Source organism: Prionailurus viverrinus, chromosome E2 (genome assembly GCF_022837055.1).
Source record: "Prionailurus viverrinus isolate Anna chromosome E2, UM_Priviv_1.0, whole genome shotgun sequence".
NCBI classification, from domain to species: Eukaryota; Metazoa; Chordata; class Mammalia; order Carnivora; family Felidae; genus Prionailurus; species Prionailurus viverrinus.
Genome location: NC_062575.1, coordinates 29,247,848 through 29,270,305, shown reverse-complemented (window position 1 = coordinate 29,270,305; position 22,458 = coordinate 29,247,848). Strand labels below are relative to the sequence as shown.

At 57.7% G+C, this 22,458-nt stretch overlaps 1 protein-coding gene across 3 annotated transcripts in view; it reads left to right on the top strand.

The window, feature by feature from the left end:
- Positions 1-22,458, top strand: part of GNAO1 (G protein subunit alpha o1) — a 171,795-nt gene that overhangs the window by 132,325 nt on the left and 17,012 nt on the right. For all 3 annotated transcript variants that reach the window (XM_047834627.1, XM_047834626.1, XM_047834628.1), the window contains 3 exons: positions 13,631-13,791; positions 19,090-19,218; positions 20,430-20,559. In XM_047834627.1, the coding sequence (XP_047690583.1) occupies positions 13,631-13,791; positions 19,090-19,218; positions 20,430-20,559 (420 nt within the window). The remainder of the gene's footprint in view (positions 1-13,630; positions 13,792-19,089; positions 19,219-20,429; positions 20,560-22,458) is intronic.

Sequence of the window (22,458 nt, the reverse complement as noted above, 5' to 3'; positions counted from 1 at the left end):
CGTTATTTCCTGAGTTGTTAATTTTAGCTATTCTGACCAGTGTGAGGTGATCTCTCACTGTGGCTTTGATTTGTATTTCCCTGATGATGAGTGATGTTGAGCATCTTTTCATGTGTCTGTTGGCCATCTGGATGTCTTCTTTGGAAAACTGTCTATTCATATCTTCTGCCCATTTCTTAATTGGATTATTTGTTTTTTGGGTGTTGAGTTGGATAAGTTCTTTATAGCTTTTGGATACCAACCCTTTATCAGATATGTCATTTGCAAATATCTCCTCCCATTCTGTCAGTTGCCTTTTAGTTTTGTTGATTGTTTCCTTCACTGTGCAGAAGCTTTTTTATCTTGATGAGGTCACAATAGTTCATTTTTGCTTTTATTTCCTTTGCCTCCGGTGACGTGTTCAGTAAGAAGCTGCTACAGCTGAGGCCAAAGAAGTTGTTGCCTGTGTTCTCCTCTAGGACTGTGATGGTTTCCTGTCTCACACGGGTTCTTCATCCATCTTATTTTTGTGAACAGTGAAGGACATGGTTCAGTTTCATTCTTCTGCATGTAGCTGTCCAGTTTTCCCAACACCAAGAGCAGACTGTCTTTTTTCCCATTGCATATTCTTTCCTGCTTTGTCGAAGATTAGTTGACCATAGACTTGTGTGAAGGACATTCTTAAGTAAAAGTGGCATCTTCTGTGATTCGCCATGTGAATGCGTGGTGGCAAAGAATGTAATGGTGGCTAGTGCCATTTGGTGTCCCTGCTTCCTGATAAGGAGCTAGCGGTCTTATCTCTTACTGCTTTTGCTGCATGAGTGCAAGCAGACAACACTGTTAGCAAGGCAAATGGTATCCTAGTATTATCATGAAAATAGTCTTGATCTTGTGGACCCACTGCAAGGGCCTCAGAGACCCCCACGGGTTGCAGACCACCCTTGGGGAACCATTCCTGTACCCAACCCCTTCCTTACGCATTTAAGGACCCTCAGACCTTAAGAGGAGACGAGGCTTGCCCAGGGTCCCAGAGCTAGCTGGAGGCAGGGCCAAGTCTTCTGATGCCGTGTCCCTGAGATCCTGGAAGCAGGGTGATCCGCTCCGTTTTGAACAAAAGCAGTATCTGATCACGTTAGTGGATGGTGACAGTGAGGGGGCAAGGAGACAGGAAGGGGTGGTAATGAATAAGCCTGACTAGAGGCACCAGTCAGCCAAACCTGCCATCCTCCAGCCTTGCCCGTCTCCCCCCAAAACCGCTGCCATGTGTGTGGTGGCCCGACTTCCATCTTCCCTCTCCCATAATTGTGTTGCTAATATCTCCCGGCCCAGGCGGCTCTAATTAAACTATTCACCATCGTCGCCTCGTCACTTCGTGTTCTGAAAAGATGAGGTTGGCCATTATCACTTTTTCTCTCCCTTTGACTGAGCTCTGTGTGGGTAATTTTATTCTGCCCTTGTTCATTTCTTAGAAATTTAGCCTCTCCATTTTTAGTTTTCTCCTATCTTAGAACATTGTGCTCAGGAGAAAGGCGGCAGAGGGTGAGGGTATCACAGGTTTGGAAATTTCTGTCCCGTTCACCTTAAAGTTTATTTTTGAACAGTGCCTGCTTGGTGGTTCAGCTGTCCCCCTGCACTCCTGTCTAGGAGAGACTCCCAGGAGATACGGACTGGCAGGTCTGGACCCACCAAGGAGAGAAAGGCACTAATAGAAAGTGGTGCCATGTAAGGCTGTCCCAGGGTGGGTAGTGACTGGAGCTTTGGACTAGCAGGAATCTCCACTTCATCCTCGGGGACCTGAGGTGGTCAGAGGCCTTGGTGACATAAACATACCATTGCTCCCCAAGGACCCAGGCGAGCCTCTATCCTGCCTCCCCCTGACTCTGCCAGTCGCCTGCATAACATACCCATCTGCACTCTGGCAGGCCTCCTCCACAGGCCCTCACCCCATTCTGCTTTGGCCTCAGCACTGCCCTGCCCAGAAGCTGTGGACCGACTCCTGCCCTTTACCCAGCCCGGCACTGGACATCCTGCCGGGGTGGCCTTGGGAGATAGACAAAATGAAGCAGCCTCTTCTGAGCCTGGCAGAGTTGGGGTGGGGCTCATTGAAAGCCCAGGGCGCAATGCTAATGCTCCCTGAGGAGGGGCTCCTTAAGGAGGGCCAGGAGCCAGGGAAGCACAGGGAGAGAGTGAGTGCCCCAGGCCCCACACTCAGGGAACATCAGCATTTGCTCCATGGGACTCCGGCTATCAGAGCTGCCCCCACCGTGGGACCTAGGCACCTCCGTACACACATTCACACTCAAACAGCTGCTCAGGCAGGACAGAAGCCCCACCAAGATGGAGTCTGTGTGGAAGCCCTAAGGTGGCTGTTCCCAGCTTAATATCTAAGCATTATATGGACCTCCAAGCCCCACCATCATCTTCAGGCCCTGCAAATGGCTGAGGGGGCATCTGACGCCCTCTAGGACCCTTTGATTAGGATCTCTGCCCTTCCCCCCTTTAATTCCATGCCCAGAGAAGACCAGTCTCTGGACTGTGCCCTGCTTCTGGGCCTGGCTGACCCCCTGGCTCCCAGACATACCCCTCTCCCATCTCCCCACCCACACCAGTTTCGTCATAAGGCCCAGCCAGCCCTTACTCGGTGGCTGCCAGGAGGCACTCAGTTGATGTGTCTGATACCCCCACTGGATTGCAGGCTTGGGCAGGGCAGGGTCCAGATCCTGCTATCTGATGTGTCCCCAGCACCCAGCCGTGGGCTCAGCATGGGAAGACGCTTGGCCAGCGTGTGGTGAAGAAACGCTCACTGGACTAGCACTGACTCCTTCTGCTTGACTTGGGCCAGGGCCAGGGGTAGGAAACCATACCAGTTGCAGGGGTTGATGGACGGTTTCTGAGTGGAAACTTCAAGGCGTCAGTGTTGGAACCGGTGAAGGGGTCTCAGAGGACGCAGGCCACTGTCACCCTCACGAGCCCCGGTTCTTGAAGATACATAGTAAGCCAGCAGGAAGAGCTGCCTCTAAATAATTGTAGGATCCAAAGGTTTTGAGGCTGGAAAGAGTATGATCCTTCAGAAAACTCAAGCCTTCTCCACCTTCACAGGAGGCAGCCTGAGCCCCAAACAGAGAAGGTTCTCAGCAGAGCTTAGGACAAATCTCTGAAGATTCTAGGCTCCTGACAAAGATGGGGGCCCTGGGCAGAGGGAGGAAGAGCCAAGGGGGCAGTTCTCCCCTGATGTATTTGGGGCACCATCTAACAGGCTGACGAGATTCAGGCAGTTCTTTTTTTTTTTTTAATGTTTATTTATTTTTGAGAGAGAGAGTGTGTGTGCAGGTGGGTACAAGCAAGGGAGGGGCAGGGAGTGAGGGGGACAGAGGATCCAAAGCTGGCCCTCTACTGACAGTGTGGAGTCCAATTCGGGGCTCAAACTCAACAAACTGTTAGATCGTGACCTGAGCCGCAGTTGGATGCTTAACCAGCTGAGCCACCCAGGCGCCCTAGCAGTATGTTCTTTTTATGCCAAACGTGAAAGTTTTAAAGACTGAGACTGCACTCATTAGTGGGTGTACAATGGATAAATGAGTGAATGGGTGGATGAACGGGTGGGTGGCTTGATAGATCAAGGAAGAGTGAAGGGAATGGGCACACCAGTGAGTAATTAAGGGACAGACAGGTGCTGTTGAAGGATAGAAGGGGGGCAAAGGGCCAGGTGGGTGGATGTGGACATGAGTGAATGGATGAACAAGAGTAGATGATGTAATGGATGGGTGGGTGGCTGAGTGGGTGGATGTATGATGGTTGATGGGTAGGCATCACAGATAGGTAGTATAGGGATGGATGGATGCATGCATGCATGCATGGGCAAATTTGAAAGGAGGCAAGATTGGAAACCATCAAATCCTTGGTTCTGCAAACCTTTCTGGGGAACCAGGAAGGTTCCCTTCCCAGGGGAATGACAGCATGCTGTGGGCAAGGCCTTACTAAGACCCTTAAGCCCAAGTGAAGAAAGAGCCCCAAGGATGCCTGGCCCCAACCACTAAATGCCTGTAGTGCCCCAACTGTCACTACTAACAGAAACGCCTCGCATACGTCTAAGAGGCATCGTGGCACCGCTTCCCTCAGGGTCACAGCGAGGGAGCCATGTGCCAGGCCGGGGCCAGGGAAGCAGGCCCCTGCCGCAGGGGTGAGGCAGCGGCCCCTCTCGCCACCGCCGCCCCCACTGGCCCAGGGCCCCGCTGCAGAGAGGGAGGGAGGCCTCCCCGCTGTGTGTGAGAGAGAGGCCACGACCGCCCAGCCGCCTCAGGTGCACGGGCCTGGGTGGGGTGGGCTGACAGTTGCTGAGTGTCCAGAACGCCCCCCCCCCCCCACTCTCCGCCAGCTGGGATTGCAGTGCGGCCGCCAGGCCTCCAGCAGCTGGGGTCTCTGTGCCTCTTCCCCTTGAGGAACAGGGTGAGCAGCCCCAGGAAGACAGCGACGCCCACTGCTCCTGGCCCTGCCCTGCCTGGTCTTTTGAGCTCCCCTGTCCGCCCTGGTTCCTACTCCCATTGGCCTGTGTGCTCCTGCCCCCTGGCGGGAGCCAGGACAACTGCAGCCCACCGGGCGGGTTGGGATCAGGTGGAGGCTTTTCCCTGCAACTCAAGGAGTACTGCGTGTGTGTGTGTGCGTGCGTGCGTGCACGTGTGCATGCACACGCATGTGCTCACACCTCGCTTGGCCTAGAAGATTGGAGATGGAGCAAAAACTCTGAAAGATCCAAAGCAGCTCCTCAAATGGAAGGGGTTATTATTATAATTACTATGATTATTGTTATCAAGAGGATCATGCTTGCCTGAAAAGTCTTGTACAAAAGCAGGCTTATTTTATGTCAGCTTGTTGTTTGTGTCTGAGGGACTTCATCTTTGCTTACAATAACGAACATTTGCAGGGCTCTTTATGTTGCAAAGCTGTGTCATATCCTTAGCCTGGTTCATCTGCACAGACAGCCCTGGGAGGTGGGAACTAATCAGGGAACGGAGGCTCAGAGAGGTCCCGTTGGGCTGTCCAAGGTCGCGGGGCTAGAAAGCTGCAGAGCCAGGACGTGAACCTGGGTCGCCTCACTGAAAAGTCCTGTTCACTTCCCCACCACATCCTTTGCATCCCATCGCCTGTAAGGGCAGAGGCTTTTTATTGTACCGTAGCTCCAAGCCTTTTTGTGGCTGTTGATTGAAAAGCGCGCACTGCCCTGAAGAGAAGGGAAAGGTTTTGAAGAACGAAGGATCAAATTAAAAGTACAGTTAGCCGCCCCAGTTTCAGCTGATGAATGCACCTGAGCACTTCAAGCGCCTGGCAGTGTCTGGCAGGTGAATGGAAGTGTGTGGTGTGCGTTCAATGGCTCGGCTGGGCTGGCGCCAGCCTCCCGTGGTCAGCACTCACGGCCACCCCCCAGTGTGGCACAGCGCAGACATGCACCAGCCACGTCTTGGCGGGGGTTGAGCGCGAGATTCGAGGGCAGGAGAAGTCAGTGCAGGGATCTGGCTTCGGGCCCGGCAGCTGGGAGCCCCGGGGGTGGTGGTGGGGGGGGGGGGGCGGGTGGCAGGTGGAAAAGGCCCCGATGACCTTGGGAGCCCTCACCCCTTCTTGTAATACCGGTTCCGGCTCCTGGAACCAGCTGGCTGATTGCAGATGGCCTTCTGGAAGTAGAGCCCTCCACTCCTGAACGCCAGTGTGCAGTCCCACTGATGGCACGGACAGTGCCCGGATTGTCCCTTTGGGTCTCGGGTGCTGCCTCCCAAGCACATTCGTGGCCAGTCCCCAGCAGCACAGACCTTGTCGTGCTGTCGTATACCACAGTGAGGGACCCCTGTGTACTATCAGTTGAGGGGCAGAGCCGCCCCAGCACCACCCTGGCACCCTGCTTGCTCCCCGGCAGTGGCCCGAGGCAGCCCGCCTCTGGGAAGCATCCTGTGCTGAGCTTCCCACCCCACCCGGCGATGGAGAAGTCTCCTGGGCCCTGTCTCCACATGCCCCCCCTCCCTGCCCACCCCTTTCTCCAGGTGCTCACGGATGCGGTTTTCCAAGAGGGTTCTCCAGAGTTGTGGGCGTCCCAGCGGTACCTCGCCTCCACCTAGAGCAGCTTCAGGCCATTTGTATGTCAGCATTATGAGCAAGACACCATGTTAATGCTGTTTTTAAATCACTGATGTGGTGGGGCGCCTGGGTGGCTCAGTCGCTTGAGCATCTAACTCTTGATCTCAGCTCAGGTCATGATCCCAGGGTCATGGGATTGAGCCCCGTGTCCGGCTCCGCACCGAGAGTGGGGCCTGCTTGAGATTCTCTCTATCTCTCTCTCTCTCTATCTCTCTCTCTCTCTCTCTCTCTCTCTCCCTCCCTCTCTCCCTCTCTCTCTCCTACCCTCCCTCTCTCCCTCTCCCTCTCCCTCTGCCCCTCTACCCGTCTACCCCACTCATGCTCTCTCTCTTAAAAACAAACAAACAAAAAAAGCATTGATGTGGTAAAAAAGAGTCTCGCGGGTGTCTTCTGCACAGCCTCTCCAGAGCCTCCTGACCCTGAGGTGCCCAGAATGGTGCCTTACCCACATTCACATGCTGAGCACACTATCTGGCCGTGCCTCAGAATGTTCGACCCCGTTACACACGACGCGCACGCACACACACACACGTGGGCATCACAAGAGCAGGCAGGCTGGCCTCCTTGTCTCTCTGTGGCCCCCCAGCAGCTTGGGGGTGGGTAGGGCAGCGGCACCCCTCAGTTTCATCTCTGTGCTCGTGCTTTCCGTTTGGTCACATGAAAGCCCTGTGAAGAATACGATGGTTCTGTGATGCCCATTTCTCAGGTGAGGGCTTTGAGCCTCAGAAAGATTAAAGCCCAGACGGACTCTCAAGACTGTGGCCGAGGCCCCCAGAAGGCTGCCTGGAGCAGGGCCGGGAGCCTGGGGAGGGAGGGGCCAGAGGGGACCCCCAGAGGGGTGGGTGGCATGAGAGCTGGGCACTAAGCCAGGGAGTCCCAGCTGGCGGAGAGTGGTGGGCGGGGGGGGGGGGGCGGGGGGGCATTCTGGACACTCAGCAACTGTCAGCCCGCCCCACCCAGGCCTGTGCACCTGAGGCGGCTGGGCGGTCGTGGCCTCTCTCTCACACACAGGGGGGAGCCCTCCCTCCCTCTCTGCAGCGGGGCCCTGGGCCAGTGGGGGCGGCGGTGGCGAGAGGGGCCGCTCCCTCACCCCTGCGGCAGGGGCCTGCTTCCCTGGCCCCGGCCTGGCACATGGCTCCCTCGCTGTGACCCTGAGGGAAGCGGTGCCACGATGCCTCTTGGACGTATGCGAGGCGTTTCTGTTAGCGGTGACAGTTGGGGCACTACAGGCATTTAGTGGTTGGGGGCCAGGCGGGCTGGTGTGTGACAGAGCCACACGGTGCAGGATGTCTTGCCTCACACTCAGCTGTGCAGGGCGCTGTCAGACGCACAGGTCCGTGAGCAGCCTAATTAAACTCCCTGCAGAGCTGTTCCCACAATTCCGCCAACCTGCCTCTAGTGTCCAACATGCGGCCGGTGCCCACCACACGCCTACAGCCACACACACAGGAAACCGAGGACAGTGTGCAGGCACTGCACCCAGAGCGGGGTCCCCGCCCTAAGAGGCGGGGGGTCAGAGGAGCTGCGTGGGTCCCAGTAATGGGAGGTAGGCCTGACGGTCTCAGCAGACCAGGAGGTGGAATCGTCAGGACTATTTGGGGGTACAAATGCATAAGTAAAACAGACAAAGAAAATACATCCTCGACAGGATTTGGAAAAAAAAGAAAAAAAAACATCAAGGGATTGACTCAAGTGGCTGGAAAGCCAGAGGTATACGTGACTGCAGGCACAGCTGGATCCAGGTGCCGACAGGTTATCGGGTCTCGGGGTGTCTCCCTCTCTCAGCTCTGCTTTCCTCAGTGATGGCTCCACAGTCAGGTGTCTCTTTCCTAAAAGTTCCTACAAATCTCCTGGGGCTGGTTGGGCCAGTGAGACTGATTGTCGTCTAATTGAACAAATATGGATGCGTTGTCTACCCCAAACTATTCACTGAGACCAGCGGGATGACTGGCCGGGCCCCGACCATGTGTGCACTGCTGGAAGCAGGGGACAGAGTCAGCTCCACCCGAATTGCTCAGGCTGAGTCAGGGGACGGTCTCTCCTTCAGGGAGGCTGGGGCTCTAGGACCAGAAAACGAGGGGTGGAAGGCATCTCAGTAGAGAGGGCAGCTGTCCGGCAGAATGGGATCGAGGGAGGGGGCAGGGAGCTGCCACCTCCCGGCTGGCCACCGCCATCTCTCGCACTGCCTGGCGAGAGCACAGCGCGTGCTTTCCACAGAAGTTAGCCTCGGCATTCTCCACTGAGTACAACTCTGTAGGTCCCACCCGGTGAGTCTGTCTTGAGGACCCCTGTGTGGTTTGTCATACTTCCTATTGCCTAGACAGCCGGGCATTCTGTGGCAAGAGGTGACAGCACCATGGGGACTGTAGCAGAGGCAGAGGTGCTGGAAAACATTCCCGCTACTGGCCCAGGAGGAGACCTGGATGGGAAGGTTGGGCCCAGTGTGAGCACCGTCCCCTGGGCCCCGGAAGACAGGCAGACAAAGGCACAAGGGCCTTAACAGCTTAATTGCTGTTAAGCTTGGCACCCACAGGGCTAGGCCCAGCCTCGCACCCTCCACAGTGCCCCAGAGCAAATTGGCAAGGTCCCTCCTCCCCTTCCAAGCCTGACCCTTCCTTCATACCCTTCCTTCTTACCCATCTCCTTCCCTTCTGTTCAGGGGGCTGGGCTGGGACGAGTGAGTCCTCGGCTCGGGCCTCAGGTAAAGAGGCTGTTGACTAGAAGCCAGTAGAGAAGGTTGACCTTGGCTCCAAGCTGTCCTACTTACTGCATGGGCTCGGGCCCATTCCCTCACCTCAGAACCTCCGTCTCTCCATCTGTTAAATGGGGTGGCGACCTGCAGTTACTGTGATGATTAAATTAGCTATAAATATTGGTGGAATCAACCAGATGAGAAGAGTCGGGGAACTTAGGAGAGAGTGAGAAATTGGGGCTGTGCCCGATAAAATGCCAAGGGCCCGTTCGTTCCACAAATGTTGCTGAGCGCCAGCTCTGTACAAAGTACGGTGTGAGACCTGGGGTACTGTGAAAAATCAGGAAACCCCCTGCCCTGAGGAACAGGCACCTGTGACACCAGCTGTGACATGTGTGGTCGGTGTGCTGTGGGAATAGACTCCGCCTGGGGGCATCGAGGAGGGCTTTCCTGAGGAAGTGACCTTTGAGATGGGAGGAGCCCAGGCACAGGTCCGTGAGGTGGGATGACCCTGGTTTACCTGGGCAGCAGAAAGAAGGGCTGTGTGTTTGGAGCCCCATGAGAGAGTCCCATGAAAGGTGGGAGGAGATTGGAACGCAGGGGTGGTTGGGGGCTTGGAAGCCAAGGTAATGAGTTTGGAATTTAGGCCTGACGAGAGCCCACTGAAAGAGTCTCAACAGGGAGAGTTATTGTACTCATTCGGATTAGGTTTGATTGTGAATATCTGAGCCCTGGAAAATAATGACTTCAATAATAAATTTATTTTATTTTTTTAATATACTTTTTAATGTTTATTTATCTTTGAGAGAGAGAGAGAGAGAGAGAGAGAGAGCAGGGGAGGGGGAGAGAGAGAGGGAGACACAGAATCTGAAGTAGACTCCAGGCTCTGAGCTGTCAGCACAGAGCCCAACGCGGAGGGTCCAACCCAACGAACCGTGAGATCATGACCTGAGCTGAAGTCGGATGCTTAACTGACCGAGCCACCCAGGCGCCTCAGTAATAAATTAATTTTAAATTAAAAAAGAAAATCCAGAAGGCATGGGGTGCCTACAGAGTTATCAAGGACCTAGGCTGTTTTCATATCGCTGTTCTACTATCCCTAGGGTATAGACTTTGTCTTCACGATCCAAGTTGGCTGCTAGAGCTCCAGCCATCACATCTAAGTTCCAGCTTCAGGAAGGAGGAAGTGAGAGAAAAGGGTACAACTTCCCTTTAAAAAGGACATCCTTGGGGGTGCCCCAGTGGCTCAGTCGGCTGAGCAACCGACTCTTGATTGGGTCCTGGGATCAAGCCTCATGTCAGGCTCTCTGCTGAGCATGGAGCCTATTTGGGATTCTGTCTGTCTCACCCTCTGTCCCTCATCCCTGTTCGCTTGCTTTCTCTCTCTAAAATAATAAATACATACATACGTACGTACACACATACATAAATAGGGCACTCACCTTTGGTTTATGTCTCATTGGGTAGAACTTGTCACTGGGTCACACCGAGCTGCCAGCGAAGTTAGGAAATGCAGACTTTTACTTGGATGTCAGTGCATTCGGTTCTTTTTCTAAGGGGAGACTTTATGTCAGGAGGAAACTAACAGCCTCCTGCTGGCTGCCGTGTGAGGAACAGACCAGAGAGAGGAGAGGGAGGCAGGGAGTGCTTGGGAGGGGACTGCGGGCAGCTGGGAGGAGCAAGACGGTGCTTGCTGGGACCCAGGGAGGTACGGGTGCATGAGGAGACGGGGAGAAGTGGTCTGACTGAAAACAGCTCTGCCGGAAAAGCCGGCGGGACACGGGACGTGGAAGGGCAGCAGCGGAACCAAGGGTGACACCTAGGCTGAGTCTGAGGAGCTGGGCCAGTGGTGGGGCCAGACACTGAGCTGGGGGGAGAAACAGCAAGGGCAGGTCGAGGGTGCTGCCAGCACAGGCCCCCCCCACCCCCACCGACCACCACACATCGGGGAGGAGATGGAACTGGGACGATGGCTCCAGACCCTGGGCTATCCCCTGGAGAACCCCCAGCATGCCACCTGTTCCAGCCTTCCCCGAGCTGTGCCCTATGCTGCCAGACTCCAGGACACGGGCGGGGCAACCGAGGGTTCAGAGCGGTTTATAGACCACACCTCGCGGGGTGCAGCTCCAAGGCACTCAGATCAGAGGGTGTCTCTCACCCAGCAGAGTCTCGCCCGACCCCCACCCCTCCCCCCCCAACCCCATCCTGACTCCCTTCTCACAGATCGGGCAGAAACCACGAAGGTGGGGCCCACCGGAGGAAGCTGGGAGCACTCTGGCCAGGTTCCCCAGCCGCATTCCACAAATAAGACAGACGGCACACGGGGAGCTGAGGGAGACCGAGATTTCCCAAGGTCACCAGGCACTCGGGAGCAGCATCAGCGTGTTGGCCCCTGATTCATAGGCCTCTTTTTAGCCCCAGGTGGAGGCAGCACCCCTGCTCACCCACCCTGCCTGAGTCACTGCCTGCCCGGGGTGCCCATCACCCAGGCGCCAGGGCCAGCTTTCCAGGTCGTGTCCCAGGGGAGGCTCAGATGCTGCAGAGATGCCTCTCCGACACAGTCCTCCCCCTCTTGGCGGGCAGCCCTCCGTGTCCGCCGTGGGTGACTCGGGAATCCGAAGCCTGGGGTCTTTGGGACGGGAACCCTAGGGAGCACTGTGGCCTGGGCTGCTAGCTCACAGGCCAACTGTAGCTTGCTTCCCAGGGTAGACGGCCGCCGGAACTTTCCCATCTACCTTCTGCAGTAGACGGGCCTCTGACACATAAATAGCTACCTCGCTACATAGCTCAGTTCTGGAAAGTCTCCACAGAAGGCTTTGGCCCCGCATACCTTTTGTGCAGAATCTTTTGTCAGCCACGCAGTGCCCAGGTGCCAACCTCATTTCCTTTGTGTCTCTCCCACCCCAAGGCCCACCGGCAGATTTCCAGCAGTTTCCCTCACTCCTTGAACCACATGCCACGGATGAAGTAGTCTGTGTTTCCTCTAGCTCAGTCGGAGGACTGGGTGTTGAAAGGACTTGAGAGCAGAGTGACGGGCTAGTGATGATTACCATGCCCATGAATAGAAAACCCGACGCCAGAGAACCCAGGAGGTCAAGGATATGGCAGGCCCGGGGCACCCCACTCCCAACCCCCAGCAAGGGCTCAGCCTTACCATGGGCTCCAGGCTGTGCACGCTGAAACTGGGGGAAAGGCAGCTGGAAGAGGGGTCCCAGGGGTGCTGACGCATACAGCGGGGCCCACTCTGCCCTGCACCCACTCAGCTCCCTGGATCTGCCCCTGTCAGTGCTCTACGTCTCATCTGGGGCCTGGGATGTATGAGGGGCCAGGCTGCGGAGAGGATGAGGGGGCCTGAACACCATGGCTTCCTGCTTCTTTCTGGTAGGCTCATGCTTAGGGGCTTCTCCGGGAGTGGGACACGGGTCTTGGTGACACCACTGACTCTGGGGGCGCAGCCCCTGAGGCTCGCCCTACCGAAAAATCCCAAGGAAAGAACACAGCCGGCCCAGAGCAGGGCCTGTGCCTGCCAGCCGCCATTCACCCGTTCACCCACTCCTGGCCTCAGCTTCCCACACCTGCCTTCCTAGGCCCATGACCTGCCCGGGAAGCTGGCCTGGGCCCCGAGGGACTGTGGGCTTCTGAACACGAGGGGTCCAGCGTGCGGCCACGCCCACTCCTCGCCTGGCCCTGCACTCCCAGCCACACCTCTCTCCCCACCGCTGGAATGCCGCCCAGCGCTAGGCCGTTACAGCACCTACGAAGAGCCAGGGACCCGGGGCAGGCGGCAGCCACGGGGCAGAGTTGTTCTTCAGAGCCCTCTGGGCCCAGAGGGGCCACACGGTGGCTGTCTCCCGCTGTTGGGTCAGGAAAGTGATCCGAGCAAGGCTCTGTCGCAGACCTTTCTGGTTAATGCCTGTCACCCTTGGTGTGCCCCCTGCGCCAGGCACCGATTGCCATGAGAGGTGCCACAGTCAGTCAGCAGCTGCTCTCGGCACATGTGGGTCTCCTCACGGAGGCTGGCCTTGGGGTCGGACACTCCTGATCTTGAGTCCCAGCTCTGGCACTTTCCTCTTGTGAGCATAGGCGAGTGCCTTCCCCTCTCTGGCCCTCAGTTTCCTGACCTATACAATGGGAATAGCAACACCGTGACTAGTTATCGCCACACAATAGTACTAACAAACTTTCCCTAACTCAGTCACTTACAATGGCAACTCTTTCCCTTCATGAGGCAGGGGTTCCGCTGGGGATCAGAGACCCCAGGGCGGCTGAGCTGTGCTCCGCGCGTCCCTGATCCTCTTCCTGGAGTGACCAGGAGAGCCTGGACGGAGGCCCAGCGGGACAGGTGGGACCACGCAAGGCCTCTGAAGGGCTGGACCCTGTTCCACAGCCACTCACAGTCAGGCACAGAGGAAATCCGCTCTACCTCCAGGGGGCAGGGACCGCAAAGACACAGGCAAAGGGCATGCACATGGGCAGGGGTGAAGACCCAGGCCCTTTAACACGGTCGCCCGCCGCTCCTTCATGAGGTGCTTGTGAAATTCTGAGCAAAGAGTGAGTGTGCCCTGTAGCGTCCTTTGTAAACTGTTAAGTGCTACATGTGTGCACGAGGTACTGGGGATGGTGAGGTGCTGGGACTTCTCCAAGAGCCTCCGACTCTCCAGAGAGTCCACTCCGCCCCGGGGGCCTCGGACACAGGACTGTGTCCAGATTGTGTCTGGTGGCTCACGTCTCCTGAGCGGGCTGAGGGCTGAGCCGCTGTCCCGGGGCCCCGGCAGGTGCCCGGCCAGGGCTCTGACCCCACCGAAGCCTCAGAGCCACCATCATCTCCCCTCACAGGCCGACGCCAAGATGGTGTGTGATGTGGTGAGTCGGATGGAAGACACCGAGCCCTTCTCCGCAGAACTGCTCTCGGCCATGATGCGGCTCTGGGGTGACTCAGGAATCCAGGAATGCTTCAACAGGTCTCGGGAGTATCAGCTCAACGATTCCGCCAAATAGTGAGTGTCTCGGGCCCGGGGAGGCCGCCAGCGGGGCGCTGATGTGAGCGTGGAAGGGGATGGGGACGGCGGCCAGGGGGGGTCCGTGGCTGAGGTCAGAAGTGCCGTGAGATGTTCTGTCTCGGGTGTCAGGAGAGGCGTCAGGAAGGAGTGGGAAAGGGCTTCTCCCACCCCCTGGATGAGGACGAGGCCAGGGAGGTGGAGGACACAAGAGACCGCTAACCGCGGGGCTCCCAGAGGGCGGGGCTTGGCACTCCAGAAGGAAGGTCTTTAGGAGAACGACCATTTTTCCCCCCCTGGAGAAGCCCTGACCCCATAAGTACAAATCGAGAGCCATGGAGGCAGCAAATAATTTACGTGATGGCATTTTGTTTCATTTGAGGCAAACTTTCCATTCCTCTATCTTTAAAATTAAAAATAAGGAAATAATGGAAGACATCCTTTGATAGTGTGTTAGAGAAGAGAAGAGAGAAGGAAAGGGAAGGAGAGGGAGGAGGCTCAGTGACAGCCAGAGAGCGCTGGAAGGGGAAGACAGGAGAGGCCGAGAAAGTGGCCTGCAGGGTTGGTGGGGTGGGGGTGGGGGGTCTCTTCCTGTGACAGCAGCTTTGTCACTTCAGGCTTCCCTGGGGTTACATGCCCTTGTTCCCTAGATTGGAGGCTCCACACCCCTGGGAATGGTCCACACTGGTTGGGAACATGTCTTCTGTCCTGGAGATGTTGGGACGACACCCACTTTTGCAGCCTTGTGCCCAGGTTGTCAGTGGGAGACCCTGGGCTTAAACCCACGATCTTAGGCCATGTGCGCTCCGACACTGATCTGATTCAGCCATCCTCACCCCTGCTGCTCTTCCAGGACCACTCTGCCCCCAGGAGACCTTTGGCAATGTCTGGGGACAGTCTTGATTGTTCTGACTAGGGTGGTGTTCCTGGCCTCTAGTGGGCAGAGGCCAGGGATGCCGCTGAACATCCTATGGTGCACAAGACAGCCCTCCATAGCAAGGAATTATCTGGCCCCAAATGTCAGTAGTGCTGAGACTGAGAAACCCTGCTACATAGCAGAAGCTGGGGCCCAGAAAATGGCAGCTGCTGATGGACATTGGGCCTCATCTGTTGGCCCAACTAGGGACTTGAGTAAGGCCAAAGCATCTCCCATTTCTGCACACTTAGACTGTCTACAGGGTAAGTGCTAGGCCCCGTGAGCCCCAGGTGGTAGGGACCCAGGCCCCAGGCCCGGGTGAGCGCCCAGGGACACATTGGTGGGCCAGGGTGCGAGCCCAGGGGTTTGTGTCCACACTCAGGTCACTCCTCCAATAGATCTGGGTCTTCCTCCTAAGACGTTCCAGTGGGGAGAGAGTCCTGCTTCCTTCTCCCCTTCCCTGCCCCTGCTGGGCCCAAGTCCAGGGACTTCCCATCCCCCACTCCCCTTGATGCCCTCAATTGTGCCCTCCACTTAAGTTGTTGTCCATTGAATTGTAACATGAATTCATTGCAAAAAAAAAAAAATGTTTAACAGTATAGAGAGATATAAACTTAATAGTAAATTCTCCCAAGCCTGTCCCCCTCCAACTTTTAACTATTTCCATTTCTTTGTCCCAGTGTTGTCCAGGAAAACCTGACCCTCCAAACTGCCTGTCTTCCATGTCTCTTCCCTGCTTCCAGTTTTTTGCTAGTTAGGGCATTATTTGTGGATCTTCTGGTGGTTACTTTCATTACTTTAAATAAGAAACTTGAGTCAGTATTTGTCAACTCCCCAAGTCAGCTGAGGAAATCAGCCCTCTTCTCTCTGCGTGTTTGTCTCTGGAACAGGGTCCCAGGGCAGGCAAGGGCAGGGGCCCACAGCAGTCAGGTTCAGAAGGGCTTAAACACTTCCTGGTCCAGGGTGTGGCTTTGCTGTTGTGGTTTTAGCAGCCAGATCTCCTCTTCTGACTGAATCCTGGGTGCCATATATGAAAACAGTTAACAGTGGGTTTGTTGTGACACAGAGAGAGGGAGCCCCACTGGGCCATCTCAGGGCACAATTCCAGGGGGATGGTGTGAGTGGCTCCCCAAGGCCCAGAGCCTATCACTAGGTCCCCAGCCCGGTCACCTCACTTGCAGGTGAGGATACCAGGGCTGGTGCGGCCAGGCTCCTGTGCAGGCTCTCACTGTCTCTCTGCACCCAGGCCTCTGTGAACAGAGCAGACTCTCCCTTCGCCCCTCTGACCGATCCTGAGACAGGCCCCAGAAGCCCAGAAATCTGAGCACCCGTCCAAGCAGGGGCTGTACAAGCCAGTTCCATGGTTTGGTTAGGACTGTTTTTTTCTCCTGCCTCTCTCAGGAGCCCACCCCTCAGGCTGTGCTCCCACACCCCTGCTAGGACTGCTCGGGCTCTTGACTGCCTCCTGGAGCCCACTCCTCACAGTGCCCCCAGGGAGGGGGTGGTGCCTCAGGCTTCCTTGCCTGCCACCCTTTCTCGGTCACCTCCCCGCCCTCCGCCTGTGCCCTCACTGGAGTCCTTGAACCTCTTCCAGTCTATGCAGAGTGCCTGGGTGATCTCCAGCCTCGTCGCCCTGAATTCCTCACACACTCGGACAGATCTCATTTATGTCACCAGCCCAGCCCTCCCTCCCGAGTTCAGCCTACTCGGTGTCCATTTGGACACCTCAGCACATCTCAAATTCTCACGTGCCCACTGACTCCTGGCTCCCAACCACCCCAGACCTGCTCTGCCTCTGTTCTTCCTCCCACCGAGTGCAGCTTTGTCACACCACGAGGAGGCAGCTTTTATGGGCTCTGCGTCCCACACCCCACCCTCCCCCAGGCCCCTGCATAGCTGCCACTGTGGTGTGACCTCCCACGGCCTCTCTCCCCTGCACGGCTTCAACAACCTCCCGACAGGTGTCCCTACTCCTCCCTCCCGATCTGCTCTCCTCACGGCACCAGAGCCATTATTCCAACACTCTTCATCAGAACCTTCCAGAGGCTTCCTGTCCTACTCAGAGTGAAAGCCGAGGTGCCTAGAGTCACTTCACGGGCCTACCAGCTGTGCCCCACCCTTGCCTCCGTCACCCCACTCCAGTCCCACAGCCCTTCTCCTGCCACACATGCCTCCGACCTCCCCACCCCTGTCGCGTGTCTGCGTCCCAGGCTCCTCCTCCACCGCAGGACGGCCTCTGCACGAGCCGGCTCCCTCAGTCTCCACTCCAGTGTCATCCTGCCTTCCCCAGCCACCCTCTGTCCGATCGCAGCCCTCCACAGACCTCCTCCTTACCAGCCGTCTGAGTCTTTCCTCCTGATATGCTCTGTACCTTACTTAGCTGTTAATTATCTCACATGTGCACGCACACACACGTAGGCTCCAGGAAGGCAGGACTGTGTTGGTCTTGCTTGTGGTCTCCTCCCAGCACCCGGGACGATGGGTAGGTGGAATATACAGCAGGCCTCTCCCTCGGCCATCTCCCTGGGCGAGGCTCGGCCAGCACAGAGACGGAGGGCCAGATTTTCTGTCTAAAGGAGGTTTCCCGGCTGGGGCGGGGGGGCCAAGACTAGAGGCTCGCAGCCCTGGTGTCCAGCTGGAGACAACAGAACGAGGGTCATTTCAAAACCGGCGTGGCTCCTGAGCAGAGGCCAGGGGAGTGGGGGGAGGGCCATGCCCAGAGGGGTTAGGAGGATTGGGAAGGGCTGGGACGAGCTCCTCCAGGCTGAGCCCAGAGCCCAGACGCCCCCATGGGCCCGGCGAGGATACGATGAGGCAGCCAGAGCCTCCAGGTCTGCTCTGCGGCCGCTGCTCCCCTCGGTCCACAGAGGAGAGGAGGCCTGGAGGCCTGTTTAAGAGCACAGTATCTGGAGTCAGGCACACCCGGGCTCAAAGCCTAGCAGTGTCTCCTTTTTGCAGCGTGACTTTGAGCTTATGCCTCCTCTGCCTAGGAACCCAGCATTCGGTTTTATTTCCTTAGGGAAAATCCTCACAAGGATTTGAGGCAGGCCTGGACTATTGGTTTACCAGTAGAAACCCTCATTGGTGAAGCCGCCCCACCCTTCAGCCCCATGAACGTTCTCAAGCCAAGGAGCTGGGCCCCATGTGTCCCAGAGCTGGTGCTAATGAAGCACAGCCCCTTCCACTGGCAACCTGGGACCCCACGTTGTCCTGTGGCTTGGACCCTCGGGGCTCCTCCCCTGTGGGCTGTGTGTGCTTCTCCCCCAGCACAAGGGGTGGATGGCCCAGCCAGCCTTGTGGGTCACTGAATGGCCTTCAGGCCTGGCTCACCTCCCTCATTCCTGGTTTTCCAGCTCCCACCCCAACTTTGGGTTCAGGCCTGACCCATACAGACCCCCAAAGCCCTTCTGGGTGCTCGACCTGGGCGGGTAAAATGCAAAGGCCTGGTCTGTCTCCAGGGCGAGTGGTGATAGAAAAGAGAGCCCCGATGCCAAAGACGCGGTCCGCAAGGCCCAGCCCCTGCCTAGCTGTGTGACCTCTGAGCCTCCCTTCCAAGGGCACCAATGGGAAGGTGCGGCAGATGCCCCCATAGACTCTGAGCAAGGGTGGAAAGGTGGGCGGATGCCCAGAGGGCCTTCTGGAAGCACTCTAGAGTACTGTTAAGAGGTGGACCCGGCGCTAGATGTCTGCCTTCGAGCCCGGGCGCACGGCTGGGCAAGGTACTTGGCTTTGTTGACCGTTGGTTTTCTAATCGATAAAATGGTACATTGAACTCAGGAAAACTAACGATGAAACGCGATCACAATGTAAAGGGTCGAACATAACTATTGGACACTATTATTTTAAGAGGAAGACATGACAAAACAGCACTACAAACGGTCTCATGTAAGAATTTGAGCTTCTCTAGGGGCGCCTGGGTGGCTTGGTCGGTTAAGCGTCCGACTTCGGCTCAGGTCATGATCTCACGGTCCGTGAGTTCGAGCCCCGCGTCGGGCTCTGTGCTGACAGCTCAGAGCCTGGAGCCTGTTTCAGATTCTGTGTCTCCCTCTCTCTCTGCCCCTCCCCTGTTCATGCTCTGTCTCTCTCTGTCTCAAAAATAAACAAACATTAAAAAAAAAAAAAAAAAAAGAAAATGTTTGAGCTTCTCTAAATGCATCTGGAACTACACACACAGCCCTTGACTCAGTGAGAGGCTCTTTGAGAATGTGAGGCCAGGACTTAAGTAAGCTTCTCCTCCTCCGTGGGCACCTCCCACTCTCTGCCCCCAACACAGGCCCCTGGATGGGGGGTGGGGGTCCATCCCTTCCATGGTTGGCCCCCAGGGGGCGCTGGCCAGGGCCAGGCTGGCTTGTTCCAGGGCCCCTGTGTGTTGCCATCCCCAGCTACCTGGACAGCCTGGATCGGATCGGGGCCGCCGACTACCAGCCCACCGAGCAGGATATCCTCCGAACCAGGGTCAAAACCACTGGCATCGTGGAAACCCACTTCACATTCAAGAACCTCCACTTCAGGTGAGGCCCGGGGAGCCTCCCGAACCCTGGTGAGGACACCGGGACAGATGGGAGCCACCAGCCTCTCCGCCTTGTCTTGTCTGGAACACCCAGTGTTCGCCCCGCCTTGGGGGGCTTTGCAGTGGGGACAGACAGTAGATATGAGAAGGGACCTGTCTGTGTGTCTGTTTTCTACCAAGTTCGGGGCCTAGGATGAACAGGGAAGAGGCAGCGTTCTAGAGTGAGTCTCCAAGGAACAGAGGATTTGAGTAGACAAAGGGCGGTAGTCTTGTGCCTGGGTGACTTCTGAGGAGGGGGTAGCCCCTCAAAGACCTACCCGTGAGGAGGGGGAGGAAATGACGGGTAAGTGTAAGAAAATCTGTGAGACCCGATGACCCAGATTACCTCAGAGCTAGAAGGCGCTCATAGATCAGCTGACCCACCGTCTCCGAGTACATGTGGGGAAACCGAGGCCTGAGAGCAAGGCTGTCCCCAAGCACAAAACACAACTCAAGTCCAGAAGCCCAGAGCACCTCAGAACAGAGGCCTGAGGCATGCGGCTGGACTTCTTGGGCCCTCCCGGAGAGTCGTGTCCCCACCTGGGGTCACCTCCATGCACTGAGGCGTGGAAGTCCCTGTCTTGCCCCCACCACCTTCCAGATGTGGTTTCTGGGTGTCGGTGGAGCAGAGGGAGAAGCCAGGAGGGGGAGCGGCAGGCAGCCATCTGCCAGGGAGGGGTGGCACAGAGCAGAGATGAGGCTGTGTCCGTGGACACATCCAGGTCAGACCCCGGCCCTACCGTGCCGGCTCTCGCCGGGGCCGCGGGCACTTAACCCCTTGTGGCCTTCCTTTCCCTCCACAAAACAGGTGACAGTCCCCACCTGCCCGACTCCCCTCAGGCTGGTTTGGAGTGTGCCCAGACCACAGACGTGAGCAGACACACTCGGAAGGCCAGGAACAGGATGTGCATGTTGCCCTGAGAGGAGGGCCCCGCTGAGACCTTTACTGGGGTGGCTGAGGCGTAGCCCTCAGTACGGCTCTCGAGGTGCGAGGGCAGACGCTCGAGTCCCAGCATGTGAGCACAGCCCAGGCACGGGACCGACGGCCACGGTCTGCCTGTCAGCACCTGAAGTGGGGTTTCTCGGCAGGCTCGGGGCTTGACCAGGCCTCCCCACACCTGCCTGGGCCCCACCGCCCACCACTTCCAGACAGCTTCCCTGTCTCCCCACCAGGCTGTTCGACGTCGGGGGCCAGCGATCTGAACGCAAGAAGTGGATCCACTGCTTCGAGGACGTCACAGCCATTATCTTCTGTGTCGCGCTCAGCGGCTATGACCAGGTGCTCCATGAAGACGAGACCACGGTGAGTGGCCCCGGGCCCGCCCGGCCTGTGGAGGCACCGAGGGGCCCAGTCGCGCTCTGCCGCAGGGTGAGCCCCAGGGGCACTGGGGCAGGGCCAGCCGCTCCCTCTCCCGACTGTGCGGCCGGGGCAGACGCCCCATGACACCAGCGCAGGAGGGGCGGCCGCAGCCCGCCCCAGCTCAGGGGCCGCGTGCAGACTGATGACCAACATCTCTGCAGCCTCTGGGACTCAGGCACTTAGTGCCTCTTCAGTGAACACGGCAGAGTCACAGAGGCCGTCAGGTCAGAACAAAATTAAGCAAATCCTAAAAGAAATCAAGGTTGCAGTTGAGCAAGAGCGTACGTAAGACAGAAATAGCTGCTCTTTGCCCCGACAGCCTGCCCCACGCGCTGGCCAGGCCGCTGCCAAGAGAGGTGCGGGGCTGGCAGGGGGAGGGCAGGGCATGCAGCACGGTGGTCAGCGCCCCTCCGCTGGAGGACGCCAGCCCCGGTCCCCGCCTGTGTCACCCGTGCGTCACCCTCAGTCTGGGGCCTTGGAGGACACCAGGCTGGCTTCAAAAGGAGGCCCTCACCTGGAGACGGAGACGGGTGCTGCCTGATCTGGGGCTGCTCCTGGTTCGCTGCCCAATTCAGGCTGCACCCCCGCCCCCCGCCCCACCTCAGTTACTATTATCTGTCAAAGTGGGTTAACAACAGTACCTACGTTGGGGGCCATTGGCGAGAGAATGAGAGCGTGCGTGAAATACTTGGAACCATTTCTGGCACAGCAGCACTGAGCTTGGTGGTTGTATTGTCCCTGGGACTGTCCACCAAGCAGCGGGCCCGTCTGCAGAGCCCGCAAGGGAAGCCGGGTGTTGTCGTGATGCACCCGCAGGGCCCTCGGACACCAGCCCGCAGCACCTCGCGGGGGTCACGGGGTCCTGGCTGTGGGGTCGCTCCCTCGGCATGAGCCAGCTCCTGCTGCGGGCGGCATGCACAGACCCGGAGCCCCGAGCCTCTCAAAGTCGGCGCTGAGAGTTTGAGGCCGTTTGTCATCATGGTAGGGCCTTGAGCGAGTTTGTCTCCTCTCTGGGTCTGTTTCCTCCTCAGTCCTGGCCTGCTGGCCCCACACAGCGCGGCGACGCAGATCCGGTGGGCTGTGGGCAGTGGGGAGGGACGGGCACAGCAGTGAGGCTTTCGGCAGACTGGGGCTGGAGCCGTCGGCAGGGCGGGTGGGTGATCCGCGTGCCTGTGTGTCCACCTCGTCCTTCCTTGCTCAGGGCCAGCTGTGCCCCTGAGTTGGGTTTTGGCAAAGCCCCCGAAGCCCTGGCTCATCCAGGGGCAAGGCTCCTGGGGCCTCGGCTGTGAGCTTTTTCTGGTAACGCTGTCGTTCTCAGGGGCTTCGGCGGGCTGTGGCCCCTCAGATCACTGGAGCTGGGGGTAGGGTGGACGCACAGCCTGGGCTGTGCTTGGACCCGGACTCGCTGGCCACCCCACGGCCTGGGGTTGGTTCGTGGCCGGCCTCACAGTGAGTCCCTGCGCAGGGGACGGTCCCAGCACATCTCTTGCTGTTCCGCCGGCCAACTCTGTGCTTTTGGAACTGCCAGGCCACCCACGTGGTTGGGGCTCCACTCACCTTGTCCTTCCTCCCTCTAATACCCGGGAGTAAGAAGCAGGGCTGCACAGTGAACCTGATGCTAACCCAGCCACGGGTTTCAAAGAAAGCAGAGAGCTGGGGGGGGGGGGGGGGGGGGCTGGTGCACAGGGGCCCCTCTCTCCTGCGGCCTGCCCTCTCAGGGCTGCCCGCAGCTTACACCCGAGTCCTGGGCTCGACAGCCGCAGGGCCAGACTCTCATTCGCCTCTGGAGCGTGAGGCAGAAGCAAAGGGTCCGACAGCTACAGGGCCCCAAGCTCCTTGGCC